The sequence below is a fragment of the Ostrinia nubilalis genome, chromosome 4 (genome assembly GCF_963855985.1).
Source record: "Ostrinia nubilalis chromosome 4, ilOstNubi1.1, whole genome shotgun sequence".
Classification (NCBI taxonomy): domain Eukaryota; kingdom Metazoa; phylum Arthropoda; class Insecta; order Lepidoptera; family Crambidae; genus Ostrinia; species Ostrinia nubilalis.
This window is the reverse complement of record NC_087091.1, coordinates 18728891-18754030: the sequence shown is the minus strand read 5'-3', so window position 1 is coordinate 18754030 and position 25140 is coordinate 18728891. Positions and strand designations below refer to the sequence as shown.

The 25140-nt window shown below is 43.0% G+C and overlaps 2 protein-coding genes across 3 annotated transcripts; one reads left to right on the top strand and one right to left on the bottom strand.

Moving 5' to 3' along the window:
• Positions 1-10144: 10144 nt before the first annotated feature.
• LOC135071574 (palmitoyltransferase ZDHHC18) lies at positions 10145-13417 on the bottom strand. Its single transcript, XM_063965348.1, has 5 exons — positions 12897-13417; positions 11223-12027; positions 11029-11150; positions 10555-10697; positions 10145-10470 (listed from the first exon to the last, which is right to left on the bottom strand). The coding sequence occupies exons 2-5, from the start codon at positions 11979-11981 to the stop codon at positions 10211-10213; spliced, it is 1284 nt and encodes a 427-aa protein (XP_063821418.1). The 5' UTR covers positions 11982-12027; positions 12897-13417; the 3' UTR covers positions 10145-10210.
• Positions 13418-18722: 5305 nt separating this feature from the next.
• Positions 18723-22886, top strand: LOC135071294 (solute carrier family 35 member E1 homolog). 2 transcript variants are annotated; one of them, XM_063965083.1, is made up of 3 exons: positions 18723-18804; positions 18914-19362; positions 19560-22886. In XM_063965083.1, the coding sequence occupies exons 2-3, from the start codon at positions 19038-19040 to the stop codon at positions 20171-20173; spliced, it is 939 nt and encodes a 312-aa protein (XP_063821153.1). In that variant the 5' UTR covers positions 18723-18804; positions 18914-19037; the 3' UTR covers positions 20174-22886. The 2 variants fall into 2 exon arrangements, with proteins under 2 accessions (XP_063821153.1, XP_063821152.1); XM_063965082.1 differs by having other exon boundaries at positions 18726-19362.
• Positions 22887-25140: the final 2254 nt, after the last annotated feature.

Here is a 25140-nt window from a genome sequence, read left to right as displayed (position 1 = left end):
CCCTGAAAATTCGAGGTTAGGTTCCTGACACCATCCTAAATCCCGGTTAGGTTCGTTTAAGAACCTAACTTAATGAAACCTAACAAAACCTAGGTTAGGTTTCAAGAAAACACGAATCCCTAAAAACGGAAATCCCTGAAAATTCGAGGTTAGGTTCCTGACACCATCCTAAATCCCGGTTAGGTTCGTTTAAGAACCTAACTTAATGAAACCTAACAAAACCTAGGTTAGGTTTCAAGAAAACACGAATCCCTAAAAACGGAAATCCCTGAAAATTCGAGGTTAGGTTCCTGACACCATCCTAAATCCCGGTTAGGTTCGTTTAAGAACCTAACTTAATGAAACCTAACAAAACCTAGGTTAGGTTTCAAGAAAACACGAATCCCTAAAAACGGAAATCCCTGAAAATTCGAGGTTAGGTTCCTGACACCATCCTAAATCCCGGTTAGGTTCGTTTAAGAACCTAACTTAATGAAACCTAACAAAACCTAGGTTAGGTTTCAAGAAAACACGAATCCCTAAAAACGGAAATCCCTGAAAATTCGAGGTTAGGTTCCTGACACCATCCTAAATCCCGGTTAGGTTCGTTTAAGAACCTAACTTAATGAAACCTAACAAAACCTAGGTTAGGTTTCAAGAAAACACGAATCCCTAAAAACGGAAATCCCTGAAAATTCGAGGTTAGGTTCCTGACACCATCCTAAATCCCGGTTAGGTTCGTTTAAGAACCTAACTTAATGAAACCTAACAAAACCTAGGTTAGGTTTCAAGAAAACACGAATCCCTAAAAACGGAAATCCCTGAAAATTCGAGGTTAGGTTCCTGACACCATCCTAAATCCCGGTTAGGTTCGTTTAAGAACCTAACTTAATGAAACCTAACAAAACCTAGGTTAGGTTTCAAGAAAACACGAATCCCTAAAAACGGAAATCCCTGAAAATTCGAGGTTAGGTTCCTGACACCATCCTAAATCCCGGTTAGGTTCGTTTAAGAACCTAACTTAATGAAACCTAACAAAACCTAGGTTAGGTTTCAAGAAAACACGAATCCCTAAAAACGGAAATCCCTGAAAATTCGAGGTTAGGTTCCTGACACCATCCTAAATCCCGGTTAGGTTCGTTTAAGAACCTAACTTAATGAAACCTAACAAAACCTAGGTTAGGTTTCAAGAAAACACGAATCCCTAAAAACGGAAATCCCTGAAAATTCGAGGTTAGGTTCCTGACACCATCCTAAATCCCGGTTAGGTTCGTTTAAGAACCTAACTTAATGAAACCTAACAAAACCTAGGTTAGGTTTCAAGAAAACACGAATCCCTAAAAACGGAAATCCCTGAAAATTCGAGGTTAGGTTCCTGACACCATCCTAAATCCCGGTTAGGTTCGTTTAAGAACCTAACTTAATGAAACCTAACAAAACCTAGGTTAGGTTTCAAGAAAACACGAATCCCTAAAAACGGAAATCCCTGAAAATTCGAGGTTAGGTTCCTGACACCATCCTAAATCCCGGTTAGGTTCGTTTAAGAACCTAACTTAATGAAACCTAACAAAACCTAGGTTAGGTTTCAAGAAAACACGAATCCCTAAAAACGGAAATCCCTGAAAATTCGAGGTTAGGTTCCTGACACCATCCTAAATCCCGGTTAGGTTCGTTTAAGAACCTAACTTAATGAAACCTAACAAAACCTAGGTTAGGTTTCAAGAAAACACGAATCCCTAAAAACGGAAATCCCTGAAAATTCGAGGTTAGGTTCCTGACACCATCCTAAATCCCGGTTAGGTTCGTTTAAGAACCTAACTTAATGAAACCTAACAAAACCTAGGTTAGGTTTCAAGAAAACACGAATCCCTAAAAACGGAAATCCCTGAAAATTCGAGGTTAGGTTCCTGACACCATCCTAAATCCCGGTTAGGTTCGTTTAAGAACCTAACTTAATGAAACCTAACAAAACCTAGGTTAGGTTTCAAGAAAACACGAATCCCTAAAAACGGAAATCCCTGAAAATTCGAGGTTAGGTTCCTGACACCATCCTAAATCCCGGTTAGGTTCGTTTAAGAACCTAACTTAATGAAACCTAACAAAACCTAGGTTAGGTTTCAAGAAAACACGAATCCCTAAAAACGGAAATCCCTGAAAATTCGAGGTTAGGTTCCTGACACCATCCTAAATCCCGGTTAGGTTCGTTTAAGAACCTAACTTAATGAAACCTAACAAAACCTAGGTTAGGTTTCAAGAAAACACGAATCCCTAAAAACGGAAATCCCTGAAAATTCGAGGTTAGGTTCCTGACACCATCCTAAATCCCGGTTAGGTTCGTTTAAGAACCTAACTTAATGAAACCTAACAAAACCTAGGTTAGGTTTCAAGAAAACACGAATCCCTAAAAACGGAAATCCCTGAAAATTCGAGGTTAGGTTCCTGACACCATCCTAAATCCCGGTTAGGTTCGTTTAAGAACCTAACTTAATGAAACCTAACAAAACCTAGGTTAGGTTTCAAGAAAACACGAATCCCTAAAAACGGAAATCCCTGAAAATTCGAGGTTAGGTTCCTGACACCATCCTAAATCCCGGTTAGGTTCGTTTAAGAACCTAACTTAATGAAACCTAACAAAACCTAGGTTAGGTTTCAAGAAAACACGAATCCCTAAAAACGGAAATCCCTGAAAATTCGAGGTTAGGTTCCTGACACCATCCTAAATCCCGGTTAGGTTCGTTTAAGAACCTAACTTAATGAAACCTAACAAAACCTAGGTTAGGTTTCAAGAAAACACGAATCCCTAAAAACGGAAATCCCTGAAAATTCGAGGTTAGGTTCCTGACACCATCCTAAATCCCGGTTAGGTTCGTTTAAGAACCTAACTTAATGAAACCTAACAAAACCTAGGTTAGGTTTCAAGAAAACACGAATCCCTAAAAACGGAAATCCCTGAAAATTCGAGGTTAGGTTCCTGACACCATCCTAAATCCCGGTTAGGTTCGTTTAAGAACCTAACTTAATGAAACCTAACAAAACCTAGGTTAGGTTTCAAGAAAACACGAATCCCTAAAAACGGAAATCCCTGAAAATTCGAGGTTAGGTTCCTGACACCATCCTAAATCCCGGTTAGGTTCGTTTAAGAACCTAACTTAATGAAACCTAACAAAACCTAGGTTAGGTTTCAAGAAAACACGAATCCCTAAAAACGGAAATCCCTGAAAATTCGAGGTTAGGTTCCTGACACCATCCTAAATCCCGGTTAGGTTCGTTTAAGAACCTAACTTAATGAAACCTAACAAAACCTAGGTTAGGTTTCAAGAAAACACGAATCCCTAAAAACGGAAATCCCTGAAAATTCGAGGTTAGGTTCCTGACACCATCCTAAATCCCGGTTAGGTTCGTTTAAGAACCTAACTTAATGAAACCTAACAAAACCTAGGTTAGGTTTCAAGAAAACACGAATCCCTAAAAACGGAAATCCCTGAAAATTCGAGGTTAGGTTCCTGACACCATCCTAAATCCCGGTTAGGTTCGTTTAAGAACCTAACTTAATGAAACCTAACAAAACCTAGGTTAGGTTTCAAGAAAACACGAATCCCTAAAAACGGAAATCCCTGAAAATTCGAGGTTAGGTTCCTGACACCATCCTAAATCCCGGTTAGGTTCGTTTAAGAACCTAACTTAATGAAACCTAACAAAACCTAGGTTAGGTTTCAAGAAAACACGAATCCCTAAAAACGGAAATCCCTGAAAATTCGAGGTTAGGTTCCTGACACCATCCTAAATCCCGGTTAGGTTCGTTTAAGAACCTAACTTAATGAAACCTAACAAAACCTAGGTTAGGTTTCAAGAAAACACGAATCCCTAAAAACGGAAATCCCTGAAAATTCGAGGTTAGGTTCCTGACACCATCCTAAATCCCGGTTAGGTTCGTTTAAGAACCTAACTTAATGAAACCTAACAAAACCTAGGTTAGGTTTCAAGAAAACACGAATCCCTAAAAACGGAAATCCCTGAAAATTCGAGGTTAGGTTCCTGACACCATCCTAAATCCCGGTTAGGTTCGTTTAAGAACCTAACTTAATGAAACCTAACAAAACCTAGGTTAGGTTTCAAGAAAACACGAATCCCTAAAAACGGAAATCCCTGAAAATTCGAGGTTAGGTTCCTGACACCATCCTAAATCCCGGTTAGGTTCGTTTAAGAACCTAACTTAATGAAACCTAACAAAACCTAGGTTAGGTTTCAAGAAAACACGAATCCCTAAAAACGGAAATCCCTGAAAATTCGAGGTTAGGTTCCTGACACCATCCTAAATCCCGGTTAGGTTCGTTTAAGAACCTAACTTAATGAAACCTAACAAAACCTAGGTTAGGTTTCAAGAAAACACGAATCCCTAAAAACGGAAATCCCTGAAAATTCGAGGTTAGGTTCCTGACACCATCCTAAATCCCGGTTAGGTTCGTTTAAGAACCTAACTTAATGAAACCTAACAAAACCTAGGTTAGGTTTCAAGAAAACACGAATCCCTAAAAACGGAAATCCCTGAAAATTCGAGGTTAGGTTCCTGACACCATCCTAAATCCCGGTTAGGTTCGTTTAAGAACCTAACTTAATGAAACCTAACAAAACCTAGGTTAGGTTTCAAGAAAACACGAATCCCTAAAAACGGAAATCCCTGAAAATTCGAGGTTAGGTTCCTGACACCATCCTAAATCCCGGTTAGGTTCGTTTAAGAACCTAACTTAATGAAACCTAACAAAACCTAGGTTAGGTTTCAAGAAAACACGAATCCCTAAAAACGGAAATCCCTGAAAATTCGAGGTTAGGTTCCTGACACCATCCTAAATCCCGGTTAGGTTCGTTTAAGAACCTAACTTAATGAAACCTAACAAAACCTAGGTTAGGTTTCAAGAAAACACGAATCCCTAAAAACGGAAATCCCTGAAAATTCGAGGTTAGGTTCCTGACACCATCCTAAATCCCGGTTAGGTTCGTTTAAGAACCTAACTTAATGAAACCTAACAAAACCTAGGTTAGGTTTCAAGAAAACACGAATCCCTAAAAACGGAAATCCCTGAAAATTCGAGGTTAGGTTCCTGACACCATCCTAAATCCCGGTTAGGTTCGTTTAAGAACCTAACTTAATGAAACCTAACAAAACCTAGGTTAGGTTTCAAGAAAACACGAATCCCTAAAAACGGAAATCCCTGAAAATTCGAGGTTAGGTTCCTGACACCATCCTAAATCCCGGTTAGGTTCGTTTAAGAACCTAACTTAATGAAACCTAACAAAACCTAGGTTAGGTTTCAAGAAAACACGAATCCCTAAAAACGGAAATCCCTGAAAATTCGAGGTTAGGTTCCTGACACCATCCTAAATCCCGGTTAGGTTCGTTTAAGAACCTAACTTAATGAAACCTAACAAAACCTAGGTTAGGTTTCAAGAAAACACGAATCCCTAAAAACGGAAATCCCTGAAAATTCGAGGTTAGGTTCCTGACACCATCCTAAATCCCGGTTAGGTTCGTTTAAGAACCTAACTTAATGAAACCTAACAAAACCTAGGTTAGGTTTCAAGAAAACACGAATCCCTAAAAACGGAAATCCCTGAAAATTCGAGGTTAGGTTCCTGACACCATCCTAAATCCCGGTTAGGTTCGTTTAAGAACCTAACTTAATGAAACCTAACAAAACCTAGGTTAGGTTTCAAGAAAACACGAATCCCTAAAAACGGAAATCCCTGAAAATTCGAGGTTAGGTTCCTGACACCATCCTAAATCCCGGTTAGGTTCGTTTAAGAACCTAACTTAATGAAACCTAACAAAACCTAGGTTAGGTTTCAAGAAAACACGAATCCCTAAAAACGGAAATCCCTGAAAATTCGAGGTTAGGTTCCTGACACCATCCTAAATCCCGGTTAGGTTCGTTTAAGAACCTAACTTAATGAAACCTAACAAAACCTAGGTTAGGTTTCAAGAAAACACGAATCCCTAAAAACGGAAATCCCTGAAAATTCGAGGTTAGGTTCCTGACACCATCCTAAATCCCGGTTAGGTTCGTTTAAGAACCTAACTTAATGAAACCTAACAAAACCTAGGTTAGGTTTCAAGAAAACACGAATCCCTAAAAACGGAAATCCCTGAAAATTCGAGGTTAGGTTCCTGACACCATCCTAAATCCCGGTTAGGTTCGTTTAAGAACCTAACTTAATGAAACCTAACAAAACCTAGGTTAGGTTTCAAGAAAACACGAATCCCTAAAAACGGAAATCCCTGAAAATTCGAGGTTAGGTTCCTGACACCATCCTAAATCCCGGTTAGGTTCGTTTAAGAACCTAACTTAATGAAACCTAACAAAACCTAGGTTAGGTTTCAAGAAAACACGAATCCCTAAAAACGGAAATCCCTGAAAATTCGAGGTTAGGTTCCTGACACCATCCTAAATCCCGGTTAGGTTCGTTTAAGAACCTAACTTAATGAAACCTAACAAAACCTAGGTTAGGTTTCAAGAAAACACGAATCCCTAAAAACGGAAATCCCTGAAAATTCGAGGTTAGGTTCCTGACACCATCCTAAATCCCGGTTAGGTTCGTTTAAGAACCTAACTTAATGAAACCTAACAAAACCTAGGTTAGGTTTCAAGAAAACACGAATCCCTAAAAACGGAAATCCCTGAAAATTCGAGGTTAGGTTCCTGACACCATCCTAAATCCCGGTTAGGTTCGTTTAAGAACCTAACTTAATGAAACCTAACAAAACCTAGGTTAGGTTTCAAGAAAACACGAATCCCTAAAAACGGAAATCCCTGAAAATTCGAGGTTAGGTTCCTGACACCATCCTAAATCCCGGTTAGGTTCGTTTAAGAACCTAACTTAATGAAACCTAACAAAACCTAGGTTAGGTTTCAAGAAAACACGAATCCCTAAAAACGGAAATCCCTGAAAATTCGAGGTTAGGTTCCTGACACCATCCTAAATCCCGGTTAGGTTCGTTTAAGAACCTAACTTAATGAAACCTAACAAAACCTAGGTTAGGTTTCAAGAAAACACGAATCCCTAAAAACGGAAATCCCTGAAAATTCGAGGTTAGGTTCCTGACACCATCCTAAATCCCGGTTAGGTTCGTTTAAGAACCTAACCGGGCACACGAGCGCGTGCGTAGCACGCGCTCGTGTGCGCGCTCGTGTCTACGAAATGTATAGTGCCGCCGGGCGGGGGGCGCGGCGGGGGGGCGGGGGGCTGCGGGGGGCGGGTCTCTGCTTCTGAAATTGTTTACATCCGTTTTTGTAGAAATAATCATATTTAGTGATACGTTTTTCACCGGCATATTAAAATAGATAACCGTGACAATCCCCAACACGAGAATATGAGTTGTTCACTTTGAGGCTAGATGGCGCCGTGTGAAATCGTCCAAAGATATTTATTTATTATTAATATTTTTCTATGAAAGGTACTATGTTACTGAATTTTTAATACCGCCACGAAATTATTACGAAATTAAAATAAATATTTTATTAATTTGTTAATAAAATATTTATTTTTACGAGATACAGTTTAAACACAACAAAAAAAATAAGTCAAAGGTCTCTAGCTAACTGCTCCCACACAAACGATAACGACATGCAAACATTTGCGTATTAATATAATGTAAGCATTAATAATAAATATATTTTTATAAAACGTCAAAGTTCTAGTCAAGAGTCAAAGCTCAAGACCGAACGAGATGGAGGACTGTTGTGAACGCCCTCTGCCCCATCTAGGGGACATAGGACCATAAGTCAAGTAAGTCAAAGTTCTTTATTTTCATTATACTAGTTATAAATATTTTAAAAAAATAAGTGTCTCTAAAAGATGTGCAACGTAGCAAACGCGGCTTCCCCGCGTGGAATTTTGTCTGTCACAGAAAAACTTTATCGCGCGCGTCCCTGTTTCAAAAACCGGGATAAAAACTATCCTATGTCCTTTCCCGGGACTCAAACTATCTCTATGCCAAATTTCATCAAAATCGGTTCAGTGGTTTTGGCGTGAAAGAGAGACAGACAGACAGACAGAGTTACTTTCGCATTTATAATATTAGTATAGATAAATGTAACAGTGGTTTTTAAAAGCCTACTTGCAAAAATAAAATGAATTTTATTATAATTGAGTAACAATATACTTACAATCGATCCTTCTAGAAGCAAGCTGCAGTTATATCAAACTCCACGGCGCCAGAGTTCCGGCCCGCGGCGATTCCGAAGTCGGTCGAGTCGCTGCAGACGATTCCGCTACTTTTTGCACTGGGCTCCGTCCTTCTGGCAGTTCATTTCCGACCTGAAATTGAGAAAATTAAAATTAACTTGGTAAGTACATATTATTAAACTTGAAATTACTTAAAACTGAAATTGTGTAAATCATAATTGTCTCATTTGTGCATACGACAGGGAACAGATTTAAGAATATTTTGTTTAAAGCACAAACTTCTACGTATATTACTAGACAAGTTGTGATTCCTGAGCAATTTATTGATACTCGCTTTCGAGTATTAGTTAAATATGTCTTCTACTATGTCTTTAACTGAATGAAAATTATACATAAGTAATAAAATTTTGCATGCCGAAAGGCCAACAAATACTCTAAACCCACGTTCGCAAATAAAAATGATTATTGATTTTATTTGATTTGAGAATGCATGTGAGCGTGGGAGGAGCAGATGCGCCGCGAAGTTTTTCTCTGGCAAATAACTAAGATTCACATTATCGTTTAACGTTCATATTTTGAAAGTTAAGTTTATTTGGGGTAACCGACAAAGACACGCTCGTGCTGTGACAAAATTTTAATTTTAAAGCAGCGGCATATATTTGTGTCTTCAATAAGTAGCAGAAGATAGGTTGGTACATGTATAGATTAGCACGCTGTTATTGGAAAAATGTTGGAAACTCGTTTATTACAACATGCATAAATACGTTACGAGGACATTTTACATAAGGCTATAGAAGCACCATTAAAATAAAACAATACAAATATAGCATCAATAGCCCAACGCGAACGGCGAAAGGGACGGTGGCTGACTCGAGATCCTATTGTGGTGAACCCGCTCGTAACACATATAGGTATACTTAGCTCACGTCACTCATAAAAATGTAAAAATGTATAAAATGTAAGTTTCTCAGTAAGTGAATGAATTGTTCTTATGAGAAATAAAGTGTCTTTAACCATTACCACGAGGTTTTCACTGTATTATTAGTAATAGGGTAATAGTCCAACAGAGAACACAAAAAAAAAAACAAGACAAAACATCTGATTATGACCCATGTCGATTGCAGATAAAAAAGGAGAAAAAAAATTGAACCATACAAATAAAATGTATTACCCACCTACAGTACACGCATTATGTTGGAGGTAGTATAGCGGCACGGGCACGCGCAGCACCACGCCGCGCCGAGGGCCAGTTGCGCGGAGCGTTTGAAGATGCCGTCACCCAACAAAAAACAAAACAGGTTAATATTCACTCGGTTTAGGTGTTTAGCGGCGGGTGCACAGAGTCTACGACCGAGTGCACGGTGAAGCGAGCGAGCGACGTGCGCTCCGCGTCGTGTTCCGATTCGGACTGGTTCGGGAGAGATGCGGCGGCGCGCGTTCGGCAACGTTCGCCGAGCGCTCGGCGCGAACAATGGACGATCGCCGTGACGTCGTAACCGTCACCCGCAGATGACGACTGCAACGTGCTGCGATAGCTTTGTACTATCCGTTCGCTTTAAGTTTGCCGCTGGCGATATGACGTCACTCGAAGGGAAGCGTCTATAATTATAACAAACTATAAATATTTTTTATTTATTATTATTGATAGGAATTGTGTATTTGCATAAAATAAGACACATTAATTGCGTTCAATCGTTAACTGATTGCGTTTTATCGCGGTCGGGGGAGGGGACGCGCATTCCACGGACCGGCAAACTTAGCGCGAACGGGTAGTACGGATGCGCAATAGATTTGCGAAGCTAGGTGCGATTCGAATCGTTGTCGTCGCACGCGTGTAAATACCTACGTTTATTAAAACATAATTAAAGTATTCACACTGACAATGATCACGTCAAAGGCATCAATCGTAAGGTTAAAGAAATAATGCATACCTGAAATCCATCGGAGCGCAAAGGGCGAACACCGAAAAAATGAAACGCAGCGGTCTTAATGTATGCGTATATTAATCAGTAGGTATTATGTACACGGGAGGGCGCGGGCGGGGGCGGGGTCAGAGCGCGGCGAGGGCTCGCGCGCGCGGCGCGGGCGGCGGCAGGTGCGGCAGGTGCGGCGGCGGGTCGGGCTCGTCCAGGTCCAGCGCCGCGTCGATCATGGTGGTGTCGTGCAGCAGCCGCAGCCGCGACGCGCTCAGGCCGGCCGGGCCCGGCGCCGGCTCGGGCTCCAGGCTGCGGTTGAGGTAGGCGTGGCGCGCCGGCGCCGGCTCGCCCGCCTCGAACGGGCTCGCGGGGCCGCCGGCCGTCGGCGCGGCGCCTGCGGGGACGAATTTATCTCTTTAGGTTTCGTTCCTTGATCCGTCTCGTTCGCGCGCGTTCCGGGCGGAGAGAAAGATGTTACCGTCTCTCCCGTCGTGCTCCCGGCGCGGCTGGGCGGCGAGCGGCGCGGCGGGCGGCGCGGCGGGCAGGGCGGCGGGCGCGTGCAGGGCGCGCGCGAAGTGCGCGGGCAGCTCGTCCTTCACGTCGATCGTGAACACGCCGCGACTGCGAAGGGAGATATTATACACGCTAGTGAGATACTTGGATCGGCGTCACAAAAGATATTCACTCGTAGATGTGAGCAATTTTAAAATTCAATGTGAGCGAGATAATGAGGGAAAACCCCAAATTCATAATAAATGTAATATTTCACTGATAAAAATGTTTGGTTACTACTTACACAACAAAAGTGACCACTGAACACTTTGGTTATGAGGAACAAAATGTTGTGTAAATTAAACAAATAATTCTGTAGTGAGCAAGACTTAGTTTGGTTATAGTTAACACTTAGTTCGGTGGTCAATTTTTTCAGTGTTTGTAAGGCAAAGCGTGTCACCGATCGATGAGGCTGGGCGCCAGCGGGCCGCACAGCACGTGCCAGCAGTTGGCGCAGGCGTTGCCGCGCGAGTACGGGTTGGGGTTGGACACGCCGCGCCGCGTCGAGAACGAGCCCTTGATCTGAAAGCAGTCGTCGGGTGAGCCGGGAGCGAGGCGCGAGGGACGGGACGAGCGGGCGACGGCGACACTCACGTCCTCGTTGGTGGTCTGGTCGGTGGAGGCCAGGTAGGTGTGGAAGCCGGCCAGCCCGAGCACGGACCACACGGACAGGAAGCAGACGGCGGCCACGACGGCCGAGGCGGGCGACGCGCGCAGCGCCGCGCCCAGCCCCGCGCCGCGCGCCGCCAGCGCCAGGTGCGTCACGGCGCACGCGAACACGAACACCGCCAGGAACGACAGCGACACCACGAACGTGTAGAAGTAGCGGTAGTTGCGCTTGCCCACGCAGTTGCCCACCCACGGGCAGTGGTGGTCGAAGCGGTCCACGCAGTTGTCGCACAGCGAGCAGTGCGAGGCGCGCGGCGGGCGGAACATCTTGCACGTGAAGCAGTACTTGAGCTTGACGGGCCGGCCGCGCACCAGCACCTCGCGCGCGCGCGGCGGCGGCCGGCCGGCGGCCTCGCCCGCGCCCGCGCCGCCGCCCGCCTCGAGCGCCGCGGCCTCGGCCGGCGCGGCGCGCGGGATGATGCCGGGGTCGGACAGCGCCGTGCGCAGCAGCGCGGCCAGCGTGAAGGCGCACAGCGCGGCGCCCACGGCCGGCACGGCGGGCGACACGCGCGCCGCCAGGAAGGGGCAGTCGAAGGCGAAGTGCAGCGCGCACGTGCCGCAGATGAGCGCCAGCGTGAGCGCGAACACGCCGGGGTGCGGCGCCGTCATGAGGCGCCCGTCGCACCAGAAGCGGTTGCGGCCCGCGAACACCTCCCACTTGCGCGTCACGCGCCGCGACGCCATCGCGGCATCACCGGCCGCCGCCGCGTCGCCCGCGCCGCCGCGCCGCCTGCGGCCAGAACCAAACTTATTATGAATCGAACCTGTGTGCGACGAAAGAACCAGCATTCAAATTTTCCAAGATTTTTATTAATTTAAGGGAAATAATTTGTAACAGTAATTTTGCATTCGGTTGTCTCCAGGGTCCGAAGATCTCGACATCAAAAGGCGCAAATATGTCACAAGTGACTTATATTTGCAATGTTTGGCTAATTTTGCCGACTCAGCTGCAGCCCCAGCTTTAACAATTGATTCCCTAAGGTGGGAAGGCGCTAAAGTATCGACACATGTAGAGTCCCAAACTAAAGCCAGTCCCTGTTCCCGAGAAGCCAGAGTGAGACCATCAGGTCTCTTGCCATCATTACGGACCAATCCACGTAGTTCTAACATGGAAGGAATGTTGATGCTGGCAAGGGCTCTCCTGATGACATTGTTGAGGGCAGGGTGTCAGGTGTCACATTTGACCGTGCACAAGAATTGACTATCTATTGTGTCTGGATTTGTGGCTCTCGAAGGGTTAACATCCTTCCATATATAAGTGTAGCTACATTTATTTTTATTACATTTCATAAAACACATCCTACAATCTCAGAACATAAATGATAATAATACTGATACACCAATCTAAAGGAAGGGGCATATCAAGTTTTTTTGGAGATAAGAATAATCTAAAGATAAATGCATAAACCTAATGGTACCTACTATTACTACTACAATCATCTATTAATAATCAATCATATTGAGATTCTGAAGTCACATTATTAAGAAAGAGCAACAATTTAAATTTTTGATTGCAAACAAGAACAATAAGTACAACAAGAGAGGTAATGGTCAGGTTCAGCTCACAATGACAGTGGGCTGAGGCGAACTGGTACTCACTGGCTCGACGCAAGCGGAGAGCAGGTAGGCCTCTGGAGGCGCTGGGCGGAGCGCTGGAGGCTGCGACCGAGGTCTACACTCGGAGCTGTCCTTGGGCACGCTCGCTCGCACACTGCTCTACACTACGCTCAATTAACTTCGTCTATAACAAACGTCCGACAGTACTCCCTAATATTCAAAAATTCAATGAAATACTTAAGAGATAACTTCTCAAGATGAGAACTACACTTTTCAACTAAACGTGTGGCTAGAAATATTACAGAAATAAATATATACCACACTGTAAATGGCTTGGCTGGTGTTCGAAATTGTGTTAAATCGATCGTAAAAACACTTAAATCCAAATAAACATAAAAATTAAATAATCTAAAAACAAAGTGCTAAAAACTTTCTATCGTTGTTCCATTAATCACATACAGATAATAAAACTTGCTGTATGTCATCTCATTGACGTATGACAGCTAAACAGGAAATCATGTGACTCATAGATATGGATAGAATAGATACAGCAAGTTGCTCATCAAAGCGTGCCATTCCGATATGTCCAAATGGACAAGTGATTTAGACGCGCTGTTATTTTAAAATCGATTTGCTCAATCGTTATCGGGTTGCTTAGAAAATCCTATCTATCTTCAAAATCACCTGACCCAGCGTTATGAAACAAAGCATATTGGCAAAACAATATGCGTTATTATTTTATGTGTATTAAAAATAAAAAGCTTAAATTAATTGAGTCTTTATTTTAAAAAACTAGGTCAGGCATCTTTGAAGACATTGAAGACTTTATAAAATTATAACTGACCCTTTTCTTTGCGGTCCACTGTATATGGTTTGGTATATTAACCAAGATAAGTAATTTAAAATATGGAATTATGAATTTACTTTGATATAGGTACATTAAGCACATTAAAAATATTATTAGCAAATTAATTAACTAATTAATACATTATAGAATGACATTTATTGCGCTTAAGCTTGCAAAATTATTTTAATGTAGTTTGTCAAGCTATAAATTTTACAAAATATCATTTTTGTCCCACCCATCAGCACGTCAAAAAATTTGTATGAAGACTAGCGTGCCCAGCGTGCCACTTTTTTAACGTCATTAGTGTCATTTTAGCGAAATTTAGTAGTTGCCGCATCGTAAAAATATTCGTATCATCGTACTGCAATCGCAAAGTCATCAGGTGGTAACGTGCGGTGCGTCTCGATTTCACAAATAATATTTTGTAAAATTTATAGCTAGACTGACTGTGGATTAAAATAATTTTGTAAGCGTAAGCGCATTAAGCGTTATTCTATAATGTTAATTAAATAAATTGTAATTAATTTGTTATAATATTATACAGTGTGAGTCACGTTAAAGTGTACATATGAAAATAGATGAAACTAGACCTATTTTTATCGACAAAAAAGAGGTAAAATTTTTTTTTAGATTTTTTTTAAATTTTTTATATAATTTTTTTTCTTCCAATTACTTATTGTAAAGAAAGCGTAATAACTTTTAAACTAAGCGGTATATCCTGATAAAATAAAAACAGTAATAATGCTAAATAACAGGCAATACTAAATAATTACTTCTAATACACAAAAAAGGCCAACAAATAATAAAAAATGATACTTTTTGAAAAAAATCTGCTTTAAAATTCGTGTTTTTTTGGTTATTTGATAAATTTCTCCAAAAAATGCCAATATAACCGGTGATTTTTATTACTTTGTATTATTCTCTATCGTATTACCTTCGTAAAACCAAAAATCGCATGTCTCTATCCCTATCACAACGTTTGCAATGATCGTTTCAACTATTCCTCTCCGGGCGCGCCATACAATGCTTTGTTAACAACGAAACTGAAAATGGCTCTAGATTTGTAATTTTGATAAAGACAAGTTAGATTTCAAATAAAAACAAAAGGTTTCGAAGTAAAATAAGCATTTTAGTTAAAATTAAAATTGTCTCTACCTGTAGCGGAGAATAATGTTGTGGCAGGCCTTTGTTCAAACGATCATAGCAAATGTTGTGATAGGAATAGAGACATGCAATTTTTGGTTTTACAAAGATAATACGATAGAGAATAATACAAAGTAATAAAAACCACCTGTTATAGGTGCATTTTTTGGAGAAATTTATCAATTAACCAAAAAAACACGAATTTAAAAGCAGATTTTTTTTAAAAAGTATCATTTTTTATTATTTGTTGGCATTTTTGGTGTATTTTATGTCTTTTTTTAGTATCGCCTGTTATTTAGCATTATTTCTGTTTTTATTTTATCAAGATATACCGCTTAGTTTAAAAGTTATTACGTTTTCTTTACAGTAAGTAATTGGAAGAAAAAAAATTCTATTGTACGGGCGGGAGGCACCGCTCCCGTGCCCGGGATATGCGGTCAGGAAGGGAACTAACTCCCTAGTGAGCCTAGAGTCCCTATTCCGTAAGACACTAAGTCCCTAGAGCCCTAGCCCTGCCTAACAATAAATACTTAGACATAATAAGGTGTGATAGGAAGGAAGCTGTGCCCAGGTCGCCCAGGGCAGCAGCGTTAGGACGGCAGGTAGGCGGCGGGGACCCGCTGCCAGCCCGGCAGACTCACCGGACTGATCATAGCGACGGCTAAGGGTGTCTTGGCCGCAGCGGGGGGAAATGAGACACAACGACGTTCGGTTGATATCTGTTTATTGTTATGATTCTATTGCTATTTATACATAAGTTATTTACTGTACACAATGAAACGTATTTGCTAGTGTGCCGTCGGTGTAGAGTGCCGACGGTGCACGTTGAGGGTTCATGGGTCGCCCGGCGGTCGATGCTGACGGTGCAGCAGGATGTACGATCGTGCTCGTACATATTGGCACCTCGCAGAAGAAGAAGGCGCGGAGGATGCTGCACGTGGTTGCCCTGCTGCCCGATGACCGTAGACCGGTGACTCCATGAGTGGTTGATGACCCAGGTGGTGGACCTCTGGTTGGCTGTCCACTTGGTGTCCACCTGGCTGGTTGATTGACCAGGCAGCTCGCGGGCCTGGCTCCTGGTGATGCCAGGATGGTCCCGGGCCTGGCGCTGGTGAGGCCTGGCACTGGTGTGGCCAGGCTGGTGGTGTGGAGCCTGGCGCTGGTGTGGCCAGGCTGGTGTGGTCAGGCACATGGTGGGCCTGGCGCTGGTGTGGCCAGGCTGGTGATGTCAGACTGATGGTGGGCCTGGCACTGGTGTGGCCAGGCTGGTGTGGTCAGGCTGATGGTGGGCCTGGCGCTGGTGTGGCCAGGCTGGTGATGTCAGACTGATGGTGGGCCTGGCACTGGTGTGGCCAGGCTGGTGTGGTCAGGCTGATGGTGGGCCTGGCGCTGGTGTGGCCAGGCTGGTGTGGTCAGGCTGATGGTGGGTCTGGCGCTGGTGTGGCCAGGCTGGTGTGGTCAGGCTGATGGTGGGCCTGGCGCTGGTGTGGCCAGGCTGGTGTGGTCAGGCTGATGGTGGGCCTGGCGCTGGTGTGGCCAGGCTGGTGATGTCAGACTGATGGTGGGCCTGGCGCTGGTGTGGCCAGGCTGGTGTGGAGGCACATGGTGGGCCTGGCGCTGGTGTGGCCAGGCTGATGGTGGGCCTGGCGCTGGTGTGGCCAGGCTGGTGATGTCAGGCTGATGGTGGGCCTGGCACTGGTGTGGCCAGGCTGGTGTGGTCAGGCTGATGGTAGGCCTGGCGCTGGTGTGGCCAGGCTGGTGTGGTCAAGCTGATGGTGGGCCTGGCGCTGGTGTGGCCAGGCTGTTGTATAGCTGTTGTCCTCTTGATTGGTGCCCTCTTGGCTTGTGTTGCGCTGAACAGCATCTGCGACTTTTCGGTTACCGGTGAGACCCACTTCCGGGAGGCCGGTAACTGATCCGCTGCTGTCAGGTTAGTGATGTTCTGATGATGGTGGTAGTTGCTCAACTTGGTGGTAGATGATGGTACTTGTCGTTGAAGATGGTAGTTGTCGTTTTGTCGTTGATGATGGTAGTTGTCGTTGGTAGGAAAACTAGGAATTAGGATGGTAGTGAAGGACAACAGTATTGGTAGTTGTGGTTGTTATAATAATAATTTCCCTCGCCTAATATTGTTAACACTGCCTAATGGGGAATTTAAAATGTTTACTTGAAAACGCAATACAAAAATGTTATGTTATTTTACTTGGTATAAAGTCAATGGACTGCGAAATGCTTAGTTGCAGAAAGGTGAAACTATGCGAGAATCGCTGAATGGTAGTAATACGCTCGCAATGTAGCAAAGTATGGTAATGTGAAAAATGAAGATTTTGTGGCAATGCACAAGCCACAGTGAGAAATAAATAAAATAATGGTTAGTTGTAGCCTCTTGCTTACTACAACTTGGTAAAAATGGTCGTTTTAAGATCTGTAGCTTCTGGTTGCTACCTGGTCGATCTTATTTCTTGGTTTGTAGCGTCTTGATTGCTACTGGTTTGGTAATGGTCGTAGGTTATGTAGACTGGTACGCTACATAACTTGATAATGGTAAAGTCGATAGCTTCTTGGTTTGCTATCTTAAATGGTAATGGTAATAAGTTAGCAGTCTGGTTCGCCGCATAACTTAATAATGGTAAAGTCGTTAGCTTCTTGGTCGCTAACTTAAATGGTAATGGTTAATTAGTTATGCAGTCTGGTTCGCTGCATAACATGATAATGGTAGAGTCGATAGCTTCTTGGTTTGCTATCGTATTTGGTAATGGTAAATAACTTATGTAGACTGGTTCGCTACATAAAATAATGGTAAAATTGATAGCATCTTGGTTTGCTACCATTTGATAATGAATAATGATAATGATGATGTTAAGACCGCGCTCAGTAAAAATGGTGATTCACGAGTTGGTCAGTTTTGCTACATTGCTCGCTAAAAGTTTTTATGAATGATGTTTACAATTGGTTAGGTATTGAAAGACCAAAATAAGGTCATTGTTTGGTTAATGTTGAATATCAATAATGGTAAATGGTCGAAGAGTTTAAGCAATCGAGAAAATATGGAGTGGTTGTAAGGCACTCCATCCCGATGCTGAAATGGTTCAAGGATGAAAGACCAACTGTAGGGTCTGGTGGTCGCTGATGAACTATCCGGCTCGAAGATGTACGGGCGGGAGGCACCGCTCCCGTGCCCGGGATATGCGGTCAGGAAGGGAACTAACTCCCTAGTGAGCCTAGAGTCCCTATTCCGTAAGACACTAAGTCCCTAGAGCCCTAGCCCTGCCTAACAATAAATACTTAGACATAATAAGGTGTGATAGGAAGGAAGCTGTGCCCAGGTCGCCCAGGGCAGCAGCGTTAGGACGGCAGGTAGGCGGCGGGGACCCGCTGCCAGCCCGGCAGACTCACCGGACTGATCATAGCGACGGCTAAGGGTGTCTTGGCCGCAGCGGGGGGAAATGAGACACAACGACGTTCGGTTGATATCTGTTTATTGTTATGATTCTATTGCTATTTATACATAAGTTATTTACTGTACACAATGAAACGTATTTGCTAGTGTGCCGTCGGTGTAGAGTGCCGACGGTGCACGTTGAGGGTTCATGGGTCGCCCGGCGGTCGATGCTGACGGTGCAGCAGGATGTACGATCGTGCTCGTACATCTATATAAAATTAAAAAAAAATCTCGAAAATTTTTTGACCTCTTTTTTGTCGATAAAAATAGGTCTAGTTTCATCTATTTTCATATGTACACTTTAACGTGACTCACACTGTATTAATGATTTTATAGGTATGCCCGCCCGGTCCATAGTTTATACATCATTGGTCAGCCAGCAGTGCCAGCGAGCCAGCGACTGTCACTAGTGTCACTTGTCAATTGGTAATGTCAGAGTTGTCAAACTATCAGTCGTCGATTGCCAAAAAAATTACCTTGACATTATTCTTCTTTCGAGTCGTGTCTGTATGGAAATAGTACGTCTTTCTTTCATATTTTTGAAGTGATAATTCATTAATGTACATGTAGTGGTTTTTATTGTGTCTGAATGAATGCACACTCAAACAGAATTAAATTAAAACCTAGAATGCCTCCGCGGACTGGAGACCGAGAGAGAGGAATATGACACGTCTCACGTCCAACGAGCCGCAGCGAGAGCGATGCGACGGTGACCGGACTGACCGGAAATAGAAGAAGTCCGCAAGTCGCGATGGGGCTGCAGGGCTCGCGGCGCGAGGCGCTGGCGGTGGCGGCGCTGTGCGCGGCGTGGTACGCCGTGAGCTCGGCCAGCAACGTGCTGGGCAAGCTGGTGCTCACCGACTTCCCGTTCCCCATGACCGTCACCATGGCGCAGCTGCTGGCCATCGTGCTGCTGAGCGCGCCGGCCTTCGGCGCCGCCGGCGTGCGGCGCGAGACCGACTTCCCGCGCGCCTACTACTGGCGCACGCTCGTGCCGCTCGCCTTCGCCAAGTTCCTCACCACCGTCTGCTCGCAGGTCTCCATTTGGAAAGTTCCAATATCTTACGCGCACACGGGTAAGCTCTCGACAGTCGACCAAAGTCCGATCAGATGTCTCACCAATGAGGCTTTTCGCAATTTTATTTCGCACGATATTATTATTCTGTTACGGTCGTACGACATGAATATGATGATCGCTCTCTTTCACAAGCCTTCATGTTTTCTCGTTTAAACAATTCCTAGCCTCACAGTGACCGAGGGTGTGTGTGCGCAGTGAAGGCGACGACGCCGCTGTGGACGGCGGCGCTGGCGCGGCTGCTGTTCGGCGAGCGGCAGCCGCGCGCGGTGCAGGCGGCGCTGCTGCTGATCGCGGCGGGCGTGGGCGTGGCGTCGGCCACGGAGCTGCACTTCGACGCGCTGGGGCTGGGCGCCGCGCTGGCCGCCGCCGCGCTGCTCAGCCTGCAGCACCTGTACTCCAAGCGCGTCATGCGCGACACGGGCGTGCACCACCTGCGCCTGCTGCAGGCGCTGGGCCGGCTGGCGCTGCTGCTGTTCCTGCCTCTGTGGGCGTGGAGCGACGGCGCGGCGCTGCTGGGCGCGGCGCCGGCGGGCGGCTGGGCGCGCGTGGGCGCGCTGCTGGCGGGCGACGGCGCGCTGGCGTGGCTGCAGGCGGTGCTGGCCTTCAGCGTGCTGTCGCGGGTGTCGCCGCTGGCCTACGCGGTGGCGTCGGCGGCCAAGCGCGCGGCGGTGGTGGGCGCGTCGCTGCTGCTGCTGCGCAACCCGGCGTCGCCGCTGAACGTGGCGGGCATGGCGCTGGCGGCGGGCGGCGTGCTGGCCTACAACCGCGCCAAGCTGCGCGCGCGCGAGCGGCCCGCGCTGCCCGTGTGACCCGCGCCGCGCGCCCCACTCGCCGACCGGTGTGTAGGAAGATTTAGCTATTGTTTAGACTTTTCGTCGAACTGTGACGTGACTGACTTTTTTACATACTTTTGTTGAGATTATAAGCTCACAGTGATACTTCGATGTGAATAATTTAATGAAATTGTTTTGTTTAGAGAGCCGATTTTCCTCGACCGATCGTCAGATAACTTTATTACTGAGACTAGCTGTGGCCGCGACTTCGTACGCATAAAAACATTTTGAATAATATTTCCTGTTTTTGCAACATTTTTCTTTACTACTCCACCCCTATTACTATTACTAGCCCTATTACTAGCTTTGGCTGTAGTGTAGGGTGATGTTATACAGGGTGGAATTTTGTAATACCACCTGTAGCCTTATTCACGTAACAAAACTTCAACGACAACAAATCGCTGAATGCGATACGTGAATTAGGCCACTGATGGGAAAATACTCTTAATAATGTAGATAAAAAAATTTAAATAAAAAAAAAACATTCCTTTATTATCGAAAAGAAATAGACCATTCAAAGATTTTCAGATATATTCTTGACACACCTGAGAATCAAACCAACTAAAATTGTTAAAAATTACACCCTGTATTTTTATTGCATCGATCGTTAGGGTTAAGCATAAGGATGAAATCTCTAGCAAACATCAAATGACAAAACCATGAAATCTTAAATAATTTTAATTATTTACAGAAAAATTGTATGGTGGGGGATTTTCAAAAATTTTCGGAAATGTTTGAATGCAGTTCTATCCTTTTCAAAAATAAAGGAATGTTTTCTTTGAGTAAAATTTTCTGAGTACTTTCTCTCCAAGTGGTATTACAAAATTCCAGCCTGTATACTAATCTAAACCCATCCTCAATAAATGGGCTATCCAACACAAAAATACTTGTTCAAATTGGACCAGTAGTTCCTCAAATTAGCACATTCAAGTAATTACAAACAAACTCTTCAGCTTTATAATATGTATTAGTTGATTATTAATAAATAATTAATAATAAGTATACCTAGATAGATTTGACGTATTGGCAGTGTTGTCAGTATTATTGGCTCGCAAGAGTTGAAGTCGTCACTTGTTGTATGTGCTGCGTAGGCTGCCATCTTGTGCAACAGACTCGATTGCAGACATTTAACAATAGCATGGTAGCATAGGTGTATTCGATATTTAAACTCGAATGTGCAGTGTTGTTTGAAGGGGTGAGTGGACAAAGGTGTTATCTGACAAAACTGAAGAATCGACTTTTTTGCATGAACATAGGTTTTAAGTGATGATAAAATCGACTAATGAGCTCAAAACACGCAATTTTATTACGTGTCAAACCTTAACAAAGGTGTTATCTGACAAGCATTCATACATTTCAGGATTCAAATGTGGTATGAGCAGATTAACATTATCAAACACTCATAACTCATTTTGTTAGTTAAGACCTTTGTCCACTCACCCCTTCAATTTTATTGTTTAGATAAAAGTTATCTGACGATTGAAAAAAAATTGCCCATAATATACAGCGTTATTTGTAAAACATCAGCAACCTCGCAGGATTAGATAACTGTAGGTCTAGTAGCACTTATCTGAGTCAGTGCCTGAGGTATGGGAGCGGCACGGGAGATTTTTTTTCAATATCAAAATCAAATGTCAGCAAGACTTAAGAATATGTGCTTCGTATGATAGGTCACGTCATTATATCAATGTCACCCAACCCGTGGCTCCCCCTCAGGCACTAAATCAGTTGCATTACACAAGTAAACATTACTGTTTCATGTTTTATTGTACTGACATGATATTACAGACTCATTTATAAACAAAAGAATGATGCGACATACACTCGCGTGCTCCGAATTCATTTGTTAAGACATATAACCCTGTATACCCATAAAATGGGGTTACCTCCGGCATATCGAGTAACAAATGATCGAAAATCAAAATATCGAATACGTTTCATCGAACGATCAAAATATCGAATTTACAAATGATGTAACGTTCAAAATATCGAAGATAAAATTATCGAAAGTCGATCTTATTTTGCATTGTTTAATAGGAAGATTGAGTTCCTTGTTGACTATGGTACCCTAAAGTGGGAAATAAAAAAAATGTGTGTATGAATATGTTTTATTTATATTAATCATAATGAAATTTAATTAAAACCTCTATATTGATTTTCGATATTTAAATCATTCGATATTTTGATCGTTCGATCATTTGTAAATTCGATATTTTGATTTTCGATCATTTGTTATTCAATGTAGGGTAAACCGACAGTCATTGGACGCTGCCAGTCATTGGACAAAACAACCCTTGAATTTTCTTAAAATGAATATTCCTTCAAATACAATGAATATTCCTTCAAAAAAACGCCCTTTTATCCATCAGTCGGAATCTCTCAGTTGTTGAAATAAAATTGCAATTTTTAATTCAGTAAATGACTGTCCAATAACTTTCTTAAGTGTCCAATGACTGGCAGTTTACCCTAGCGGAGGTAACCCCATAAAGTGACGTGAAACAGACACAAATATTGAAATAATATTATGTTCAAATGATGAGCATAAATTATTATTCAGTTGATTGTTTTCGATAACAGTAATAATTTATTTGATAGTGTTGTAGCAAGTATTTTATGATGTTATTAAAAAGATGAGATGTGGCTGAGCCACCAGTTATTTTTTGTGAATATAAAATGTTTTATGTTTAAAGATAGTTTTATTGCGATATAAAATTTACAGATCCTTTCATCTTGTATGTCTGTTACTCTAAAGCACGTAAACCAGTGAATCTAAGTTTTACCAGGCCTGTTCATCTCCGCGAGTTTACATCGAAAACAAAACACGCACGATTGCCCCCTACAAGCCTTTTGTACCCTTTGCACCACCGGCCTGCACCACTGGTGGTGCAAAGGGTATTTTTAAATCCCTCTTGCACCACCAACAAATAGTGCTGTGCTACCATCGACTGTAAAAGTAGTAGTAGACTGTAAAATACTTAATAATTTAATTGTTATAAATAAATCAAAACCTACCTAAAAGTTTTAATTTGTGTGTGTGTAAGTAGTGCCTATAAACATTTCACTTCAGACCCACGATACCCCGGGCCTACATCCTACATACAACGAATAAAGTACCAGGGCAACATAACCATAAAGGAGCTATTTTATGATACATGTTTATTTCTCGGGTCAACCAAGAAGAATTTGATATAGCTCCTTTATGATTATGTTGCCCTGGTACTTTAGGAATTATTCGTTGTATGTAGGTATGAATGGTTGTTATTAATTTTTATGTTATGTTGTCAAATCTGTCCAGTAGTTTCGAAGCCTATTCAGTAATAAAAAAAAAACAAACAATCAAATCTTTCCTCTTTATAATATTAATATTATATGATTATAGATAATCGTTTTACAGTTAATGGTAGGGCGGCACTATTGGTGGTGTAAAAGGGATTAAAAAATACCCTTTGCACCACCAGTGGTGCAGGCCGGTGGTGCAAAGGGTACAAAAGGCCTACAAGAGTACTATTCGACAAGGCCTCACATACGAGCGAACATTGACTCACGCACGCGTATTCTTGTGTATGATGGAAAAAAATAAAGAAAATGGTGTACTAAATACTGTGCAGTATTTAACTGCCTAAATAATAATAAAAACACAGAATGTACTTTTTTAAGTTGCCTGAAGACACTGAGAGGTAAATAAGTAGTTAATATTATTCATGATAATTCATGCTAAATCATGTATTTCCTCCGCCATTTTCTGCAGATTGGCACCTCACGTCACATCATTTTACCGAAGTCAGCCCTATAGCTTCGGCGCAGTACCGATCACTGACGTTTGTCAACAAAACTTCTGACAAACTTGCTTGACTCTTGAGACAAGCTAAATTACACCATATTGTTAATGACATTGAGCATACATTTTTTTAAATACCTTCGCGAAGTAAAACTTCTGTTTTCGTTTCAGCCAAATGACGTCCACTGCTGGACAAAGGCCTCCCCCAAGGTTTTCCACAATGAACGGTCCTGCGCTGCCCGCATCCAGGCTCCTCCCGCGACCTTTACCAGATCGTCGGTCCACCTAGTAGGAGGCCTGCCCACGCTACGTTTTCCAGCCCGTGGTCGCCACTCGAGAACTTTCCTGCCCCAACGGCCATCGTCTCTACGAGCTATGTGCCCCGCCCACTGCCACTTGATTTTAGCAATTCTGCGAGCTATGTCGGTTACTTTGGTTCTCCTACGGATCTCCTCATTTCTGATTCGATCACGCAGGGAAACTCCGAGCATAGCCCGCTCCATCGCCCTTTGGGTGACCTTGAGAACCTTGAAAACTTCTGTACGTAGTACTTATTATTATTCTGTGGTTTTACTAGTAAATCATAGGATTTCTAACTTGATGACCTTGTAAATATAAGAAATGAGATATAAATGAGCTGGTGTAGGGCAAAAAAAGAATGAGACATTCACATGTATAGGCTCCTTAAGAGCATTTGACGATTTGTAAGTACTAATTTAATTAGTCTAACTAAACAAATAAAGATAATTTTGATTTTGAAAGAATTTTTCACGCAATGTCGCAGGCAATAGCTAGTATTATACATTGAAAACCGATATAATTATTATATGCATGTACGAATCTTACGAATACGAATATCTGTATCCGTGCAGGGATCGAACCCGCGAATGTATTTCCATGAACGTCAGGATGACACATAAATCTCTTTATCTTTCGTGATATATATTATAAAACAACTATATCTAATGGTACCGGTAAATGTAACCAGTTAAAGTAAGCATATTGTTTGAGTTACCCAAAGTAGTCAACATAATGTTTGCAACACTGTTCTCAAAAATCGAGTGTTGCTAACATAAATATCGACTACTTAGGGTGCCTTAAACTTTGACTGGTTACATACAGGGTGGAAACGATAAGTGATCTCACTCGATTATTTCTAAACTAT